General features: G+C 50.6%; 2 protein-coding genes across 2 annotated transcripts; both read left to right on the top strand.

Moving 5' to 3' along the window:
* The first annotated feature begins 6880 nt into the window (after positions 1–6880).
* On the top strand, positions 6881–7855 carry LOC135823568 (uncharacterized). The gene has a single exon (XM_065336411.1). It carries the CDS (start codon positions 6881–6883, stop codon positions 7853–7855), a length of 975 nt encoding a protein of 324 aa, XP_065192483.1.
* Positions 7856–7870: 15 nt separating this feature from the next.
* Positions 7871–8386, top strand: LOC135823566 (uncharacterized). Its single transcript, XM_065336409.1, has one exon. It carries the CDS (start codon positions 7871–7873, stop codon positions 8384–8386), a length of 516 nt encoding a protein of 171 aa, XP_065192481.1.
* Positions 8387–9202: the final 816 nt, after the last annotated feature.

The raw sequence follows: 9202 nt of genomic DNA, 5'->3' as shown, positions 1-9202 counted from the left end.
AAACCATACACAATTTAGTACACATGATGATAGTCTGAGGTCTAGAGTAACGTTTCAGGGCAGTTAGACTGAAAGGTTCACACGGAGATGAAGGCATCGTCGTCGCTGACGTAAATTGTTGGTCGCGCCTCATGTCAAATGCTTTGACTTTCTCCACAGGACAACAGCTGCTATGTTTGTCGTCTGCTGGCTCTGGATGATTTCTACTTCACCACCAACGCAGTAAGAATACACGATTGTTGCGAGGCCGTTTGAGTACCGTCGGCAGAATCACCTCGAGCTTGTCATGTAATGAGCTTGTTTTAGCCGTGGGATGCCCATTCAATTTAGCTGTGTGGTCACTGCTCATGCAGGTAAGTGTACTATCACGTCGAACGCACACCCTTTTTCAGCATCACTGGTAGATTCACTCAGTATCTGCACTTGCATCACTAGCTCTACACTACTGTGTACACGCAGAGTCTACACGGCCCTTGCAGGTACAGTCTGACTGTCTCAGCATTCCTTGCATACATTAGTTTGCTGACCCCCTCGATGTTTCTCCAAGCGCTGCTGCTTGTTCCACGAAGTCATTCTCACCCCAGTTAAGGTCAAACAATGATCAGTTTTTGAGTGAATGGCTATACTAGTAAGCATGAGAAATGTGCAGATTGCAATGCCTGACTGATCTTAGCGAGTCGAAAGTACTATCGCAGGGACATCAGCGAAGACATTGCATCTAGTTCAAAATTTTCAGTTTCCAACAACAGAAAATAGAACTTTGCTGTCACCCTATGCTGATGAATATCGTCTATGTCCGATTTCTTAACTGTGGTGCAACTGCTGGTGATTATATACCCCGTTTTATTTCAAAAGTCAAACTGCGACAATTTCAATGACGCTTAGGAGGTAATTAACTTGATGTGACCTTTTCTCAATGTTTTCTAAAACAAAGCCAAGTTCGCGTACATCTGCGCAGTTAACACATCCAGTCCAGAAGACATTTCACATGAGGTTGAAGTAGAATAGTTCGCCTCTTTTTCCACAAGTATTATTTTGATGCCATACTGCACGACTATTTATTGCTTCGAGTTATAGATTTGAATTTGTACGTCGTGTTCTTCGTTTGAGACTTTGTTTACCGTTCTGTTCTTCTATCAATACTCTGCATTCTCCGCTCCTGCTCTGTTCATTTCTTCTCTTGCTATTATCATGTTTCCTTTCTTCTCTGACTCACACTGACTGTCAATTTGTCTAGTTTCAAATTGTTTCATCGTCTGCCAGATCGCAGAGATCGTTTCCTGCATTGTAGTTCACGGTTACTTTTCGTAAATATTTTTGCGTAGGCATTTTCATGAGTTATGTTGACGTCATGCGCTATCAGTTACGCGTCATTATTGCGAGCACGCACATTGCTTTTGCCTTCTGCCTTATTTGCATGCCGCACTTGCTGCACAGGTTAGCATCCCCACGCTAGCTGGCCGAAGCCCCATTGACCGCGCCGCGTGCGTACTCGCACACATCAGCCGGGCTTCTCCACGTTGCCTTGCATCGCCCCTGCCGGTTCCGTGGAGCTCCAGTTTAATTTCCTTGCTGATTAGCTCTCCCAAGATTGAGTTGTTGGTTTTCTATATCCTTACCTAACTAATTCATTTCCAAGTATCAGTCCTTTTATTTACACTACTGTCAGAGTCCGCCGTTGTGAGTGCTGTGTGCATGTGCGGAGTGGTAGTGATGAATAATTGTTGTGCGTGCGTTACACAACAAGGTATCAGGCGTTTTTCTTCCCTTCTCTCCAGGATTATACAGGGAATGGCTGAAATGAAAATACTACAACATATAGCGAAAATGTCCTGAGATATAACTCTCGTGACAAGGTTGAGTTCTCAGAAGGAGATATGATAATAACAACAACAGCGTAGTGAAGAAATTATGTAGCATTATACACACATCGACGAGGAATAGCATCAAACAATTGTACAGACAACACATTTTCTTTCTGGAAACAAAGCTCAGGATAAAACTTAAGTTTGTACGACGCTTCTAACACAGCCGAATGCAATGGACCTCTACCACGTGACAGTACTCCCGACAATAAGCATGCGTGGACAGATGGCTTTTGATGGATGAAGTACCACTCTGGGCTCCTTTCTTTGTTGTCCCCTCCCGTGTCCTGTCATCTCTCCTCTGCGTGACATCACAGTACCCATCTCATGGCCTGGTGACGCGCATTGTCCCTTCAGCTGCATCTCCTCCAGTATTGTTTTTCATGGAGCTTCTCACTCTAGCTTCTCTAGTCTCAAAGTTCTGGTTTAATTACGCGGTCTTCCACGTTGTCTAACATCCACTTTTGTTATCACTTCTATTGTAATTGTCGGTCCTTTCCAGTACGTCTTCACACTTGCCTTAGTGTTGGAACGTTCTCCATTTGTTAGTGTTAGTCTTCGTTTAACATGTATATTACACCGTATGTCGTAATTGGACACTGCTCGACTATTCTTACCTTGTGCGTTTCACTATTTGTAACGTGGCTCCTCTGCTTCAGTTTTCATTCTATCTCTCTGGCAGGGGCAGCCACCATCTGTCTGGTGGGTGCCAGCATCCTCCAGCAGTTGCGCTGGGACTCTACGATACATTCTTGTTCTTCGATAATTAGAAATCTGCCTTTCTAGTTCTTCGCCGTTTGAATTATTATGTATTTGTGCTGTTTCTTGCGGCACTCGCTTTTGTGTAGATTTGACCTTTTTTGCATGTCCGCGTGAGTACAGATGACATCATGCATTATTTTCTTTCACATGTTTTGCTTTGCGCGTGTCGTTCAAGATGTTTGAACTACGCCCGCTGACCGATTTTCTTTGCTTGCTGTTTTCTTTGCCAATCAAGCGAGGGGACGCTACAGTGTCATCCTCCTTGGCTGTGTGTCCGGTACGGGGCCGGGTACGTGCGTCCCCAGCTCTCCGTTCTTTGTTCCTTTTAAGTTAGATTCTTCAATGGTGTTTTGAGAACATGTTTGGTAATACAGTCTTCTAAATAGATCGATGCCTCCAATGGTTGTGTCTAATGTCAGTGTGGGTTTGCGAGGGAACCGGTGAAACATTTGGTCCTTCGAGCCGGATCCGACAGGTTTCGACTGGTAGTGTCAGCGGTGGTAATGGCGTTTCCGCCACCACCAGAGTTTGTGACTAGTAGTTTTACGCCACGCCATTATGGTACGAGCGTGTGTGAAACTCCTGTTGAGGAATTTGAGGATCGCTGGAAAGAGTTGATTCGTTGCAGAACAAACCTTCGTAGACGCCGCACTCGGATTAGTAACCGCTTGCGAACACTGATTGCTTGCTCGTCGCCGTCTCACCGATATTTGCAGCCTGATGTCCGTGAATTGGAATTTGTACGATCAGAGCTGAATTTGGTTTTAGAAATTATGCGCAGTATGTTGGAATCCCAAGAGAGTGAACAACTGCTGAATGAGTTGGACGAGTGGGAGGCGAAGTTTGATAAGGAGAGTGGTGTGATGGCTGCTGCTGAGGCGATTTTGGATTCGCCTGTTGAGTCTGTTTCTGGCCAAGTGGCATCAGGCCAACAATCAGCAGTCGCAGAACAGGTTACCCCTGTGCCACCATTTACACCACCGCACATGAGGCCTATGCCACCGATCCCAGCACCACACACACGGCCAACACCACCACCGAAGCCACGGAGTCTGAGCAGCAGAGCAACGTCAGTTGGCTATAGTGCTCCAATGAGTAGACTTTCTGAGCGGTCTCCTCATTCGGAACCTGCTGTGGAGCCCCATGTGCATGATTAGCTTGTCAGTATGCAACGCCCGCATGGGGTCAGTCCTTTACACCACTTGAAGCCGCTGGAGCTGCCCAAGTTTAGCAGAAACGCGCAACAGTTTGTGCGGTGGAGTCAATCGTTCAAGCGGCTGGTGGATGAGGATCGCTACGTATCCGACAATTATAAGCTGGCTAGGCTAAAGGAGGTACTGCAGGGAAGCTCGGCTGAGGAAATTGTGGCCCAGATGTTTGACGAGCTAGGCGCATACGCTGCTGCTTGGGCAGAACTTGACCAGTGGTATGAGGGAGAAGACCGCCACCTGGCACTACAGGAGAAGGCAATCCTGAACCATCCCAGAATCGCAGACCGTGATTCAGAAGCCCTGCGGAAATTTGCTGTCACGTTCACAAATGTGCTCATGAACCTGGACCTGGCTGGAGAGACCCCTGGTAGGGAGATATTCCTAAGTGCGCTGGAGAAGCTACTCAGAAGTGTAGTTATACGATTTTACGAACCACATCCAGACAGCAAATGCAACGCAACCACATTGTCGTTCTGGCTGGTAAAACGGGTCCAGAACGCTAGCCGATGACATCTTGGCGACAGTCGGCACAGAGAAGTTGAACAAGACACCTCCTGCGGTCCCGCCAGAGCCTAGGTCATCTGCTGTGTATGCTGTGGAGCTCAGTACTCAGCAGTGTGACAAGTTCAGCAAGAGCCATGCCACAGCAGAGTGTCCGGAATTCAGGGCGCTGACAACCAAGCGCCGCTGGGACCTGGTCAAGCGTGCCAAGCTGTGTAGCTGTTGTTTGGAGCATGGACATTGGGCGCGTGAGTGCCAGAAGCTGGAACGTTCCCACTGTGGAGAGAGGCACCACTCACTTCGGCACTACAGCAAGTCAGTGCAGCCACAACAAACTGCAGCGCAGAATCCCGCTACGATGCGGCCAGCAGCTCCGGCACCTCGGCAGGAACGTTCTCACCATGCTAGTGTCAGCGTGCCGCAGAGTACTGCTTTCGCTACCGTGCCAGTGAAGATTATTGGGCCAACTGGCAAGTCGGCAATCTGTACGGCCATGCTGGATTCGGGCTCGACTGCAAGCTTCATACGGGAGGATGTAGCCCATGAGTTGGACATGGCAGGTGAAGTTCACATGTGGAACACATCCACGATTGGTGAACAGCAGACCTCCAGCTATCGGGAACTGGTCAAGGTGCAGATGGAATCCATTGATGGAACAGTGTCATACCCGCTCAAGGCATGCGAATATGACCGTGTGACCAAGAAGACGCAGGTCGTCGACTGGAGCCGGTACAAGTCCAGCTATGAGCATCTGAAGTTCATAAACTTTCCCGAAATCTCCAGCACCATGGTCGACCTCCTGATCAGTCTAGACGTCATTGATGCCCACGCATCACTCGCGGAGTACAGAAGCAGCAGCGGTGGACCAATTGCCCGCAAGACGCCACTGGGATGGGTGCGTATGGCCCAACGCCCAGTGCACCCAGTGATGACGAGTTGTCCGTCAACTATGCGCATGCTTTATACGGCGAATGCAGCATAGACAGCCTGGTCCAGAATTTCTGGAATCTGGAGGCAGTCGGTATGAAGCACGAAGGCACCTACATCACCTCTGCAGAGAAGCTGGCTGAGGAGATCGTTGAGAAATCCATCAGCTTCCATGATCAGCGAGTCACCATGGCAGTCCCATGGACCCACAGCAACGGCGAGCCTGGTGTCACCGCTAATCGCGCCATGGCAGACCATCGCCTGTGAATGCTAGGGAAATCGCTGGACAAGCGTCCAGAGCTGAAGGCAGCATACGGCAAAGTCATATGTAGCCACATTGACAAAGGCTATGTGCGCGCATTGTCGGCAGCAGAGGTTGAGGCAGATGGCGACGACCAGTGGTTCCTGCTGCATTTCGCCATTGTACGAGATGACAAGGCCACCACGAAGGTACGTGTCGTCTTTGAAGCTGCTGCCAAGTATGCCGGCATGTCAATCAATGAGTGCATGTACGCTGGACCCGCTCTGCAGAATGACCTAGTGAAAGAGCTTCTGCGGTTCCGCAAGGAGCCAGTAGTGCTCACGGCGGACATTACCGAGATGTTCCTGCAAGTCATGCTGGCTGAGCAAGACCGCCGATATCATCGCTTTGTGTGGGACTCACGCGTATACGAGTTCGAGAGATTGGTGTTTGGCATCAAAGCGTCTCCGTACCTGGCATGCAAGGCGCTACAAGTGGTGTGCCGCGAAACAGCCGACAAGTAGGACCCAGCCATGTTGCAGATCGTTGACCGAGACATGTATGTGGATGATCTGCTGCACTCTGCTGTCTCCGTACCGGAAGCCATCCGCACACAGCAGACAGTACAGGACATCCTTGAGCAGGGCAGCTTCCACCTCCGCAAGTGGCTCAGCAATAGCTCGGAGGTGATGGACGGCGTACTGGAAGCTGACCGGTTACCGCAGCTCATAGCTAGCATCAATGATCATGATCACTGTGTGCTACCATCAGTCAAGATGCTAGGCGTGATGTGGTCGGCAGAGGATGATACCTTCGCCTTTGAGTTCAAGCCGCCTGCAACAGAGAAGCTGACCAAGCGAGCCGTGCTGAGTAAGATGGCATCTATATTCGACCCACGCGGACAACTAGCTCCCTTCACGATTCGCTCTCGTGTCATGTTCCAGGAGCTGTACATCCTCGGCGTGGGCTGGGATGATCCACTGGACGCTGCGCACACGCGGAGATGGACATCCTCTTTTTATCGAGCTGGGAGATCTGGCGCTGATTCGTGCGCCGCGCTGCTTCAAGTGTCCGGGTCGCGAGTCGTCTGTCGCTACATTGTCGCTGCACGTGTTCACGGCTGCTTCAGATGCCGCCTACACCGCTAACGTGTACGTCCATGCTGAGTACCCAGATGGCAATGTGCGAGTGACGCTAGCACTCGCCAAGGCGCGTCCATGTCCCATTAAGAAGATGTCGATCCCGAAGCTGGAGCTGAAGGGTGGTATGCTTGGTGTTTGCCTGGCCCAGACAGTGAATGACGAGCTAGATCTGCCGAAGGCTGATGCCACCTACTGGTCCGACTCGATGAACGTGCTTCACTGGGTGAGAGTATGGCAGCTGGCAACCAGTGGAATCACGTTCCTGGAAAGCTGAACCCAGCCGACAAGGGCACCAGAGGCTTGACAGCAGACCAGCTAGCCAGTGATTCAGTATGGTGGAGCGGCCCCGAGTTCCTCGTCCCACAGCACAATGAGTGGCCGTCTCGTCAGATAACCGTGCCAAAAGAGTTGCCTGGAATGGTAAAGCGAGCGCAAGTGATGGCGTTCGCTGTGCAGCAAGTGTCAGCGGAGGTGTTTCGTCTCCACCCCGACAACTACTCGTCATGGAAACGACTAATAAGATTGATGGCCTGGTGCTACCGTTTCATCAACCGCTGTCGTCGACGTCATGCTAGCACGAGAGGGGATCCGGAAGCAGCAAGTACAGCAGTCGACTCTGTGGAGCTGAAGTCTGAGGAGCTCCAGCGTACCGAATGTCACTGGTATGCGATTGCGCAAGCAGAGAGCTATCCCGCTCCGTATTGGCAGCTGACGTCAGGGAAGTCCCTTGCAGTGAATGACCCGCTGCTACGGCTGAATCCAGTGCTCGACAAGGACTACCCGTGTGTGCTACGCGTTGGAGGTCGTCTGAAGACTGCCAGCCACTTGCCTGTGCATACCCGGCATCCGATAATCTTGCCCCAGCACCATCGGATCACTCAGCTGATTGTCGACGCTGAAGATCGCAAGTGTGATCACAGTGTGGGCCCAAACCACCTCTTGGCAAACCTGATGCTGGGGTTTTGGATCACCCGTGGCAAGGTTGTCACACGATCTCATTGTGCACACTGCGTGCTGTGCAAGAAGAAGTGGGCCACTGTGGCTTTGCAGCAGATAGCACCGCTCCCGCTTTTCCGAACAGCTCCACCGTACCGGGCATTTTCAAGAGTGGGAGTTGACTATGCCGGTCCGTTCCGGACAAAACAAGGACGTGGCAAGACCCAGCTCAAGAGGTACCTCTGTGTCTTCTCTTGTTTGCAATCCTGAGCCTGTCATTTCTAGATGGCGTATGGCCTGGACACCGAGTCTTTTCTGCTAGCATTCACCCGTTTCTGCAAGCGCAGAGGCGTGCCAGCTGAGGTCGTGTCAGATAACGGGACAAACTTTGTCGGTGCAAAGCGCGAGCTAAGAGAAGCTGATCAAGCGCTAGGTTCTAATGAAGTGGCCGTAAGTATGGCCAGCCAAGGAGTTCACTGGCGCTTCAATCCACCTCTCACTCCACACTTTGGCGGCGTATTTGAGTGTGTGGTCAAGGCAGCAAAGCGCGCAATGATTGCAACTCTGTCCCAGGCCAATCTCACTGATGAGGAACTTGTAACTGCCATGGTGAGTGCGAAAGGCCTACTCAACTCGCACCCGTTGACCGCTGTCCGGATTGACGTGGATGATGCCGCACTGCTAACACCGATGCACTTCCTAGATGGACAGTGCGAGCTGACTCTGCCACTCGAAGAAGTCGCTGAGTTGCACCCACAGCGTCGTTGGCGGCTCCTCCAACAGCTCCTACGCGAGGTATGATGGCGATGGCTTCGAGAAATAGTGCCTCGGCTGAATGTGCTTCAGCAATGGTCTCGACGCAGCCGCAACATCAAGCCCGGTAACATTGTCCTCTGCATTGTGGCTTGTGGCTTGCCGCCAGTGACTATCCAGATATGTTGATTTTATTGTATGCTTTTCTCATAGGTTTGACAGATTGGTGTCGTAGTGTACTCCAGTCGGCTCCGCTCGAGCTTTGTTGCGGTCGTGAATGAAATTACTTGTTTCTGTACTCCAAGCATCCTCTGTAATATAATGGATTTTGTCTCTCCCTTTCTCTTCCTCCGACACGCACCAAATAATTCGGTAACGAGAGTAGCGCCGCCAACCATGCCCGATTTGTAGAGTGTGGTATAAAGTGCTTTCTTAACTGTAGCTGGTCAGGCGTAGTTGTACAATGGAATATGCTCCAGCTTGTAGTAATTGTGCTATTTCTTTACACCTCTACAGGCAATGTTTGCAATTCCAATACTTTTGCGTGGTAGGGTACTACACTAGTTCCGCTTCCAGTATATCCATTGTACAGCGTCGGTGCATTATTTGTGCGGCTGTGGATGAATGTACAAATTCGTGTAAGCGAAGCTATCTTTGTGAACGCGCGTATGGCACACTGTGTGCTGGTGGCATAACTGTGTTTCGGAATGAGTGTGCTCCGCATAGTGTGCGGGCGGACAAGTCCTGTTGTATCTGTCTTACTGAAGGCATTGTGCGATGTGCTATGTGACAACGGTCTTGCCTGATGAGTGCATTGTGCATTGATGCGAGCCAGAGCGGTTTGTGTTGAGCTCATACACATGA

The sequence above is a fragment of the Sycon ciliatum genome, chromosome 8 (genome assembly GCF_964019385.1).
Source record: "Sycon ciliatum chromosome 8, ocSycCili1.1, whole genome shotgun sequence".
In the NCBI taxonomy this organism is placed as follows: domain Eukaryota; kingdom Metazoa; phylum Porifera; class Calcarea; order Leucosolenida; family Sycettidae; genus Sycon; species Sycon ciliatum.
Note: the sequence above shows the minus strand (reverse complement) of the source record. Positions and strands in the feature narration are given on the sequence as shown.

What these genes read in the sequence shown, in the direction of transcription:
- LOC135823568 (XM_065336411.1), top strand. Translation starts at nt 6,881, where the DNA reads ATGGCAGCTGGCAACCAGTGGAATCACGTTCCTGGAAAGCTGAACCCA.
- LOC135823566 (XM_065336409.1), top strand. Translation starts at nt 7,871, where the DNA reads ATGGCGTATGGCCTGGACACCGAGTCTTTTCTGCTAGCATTCACCCGT.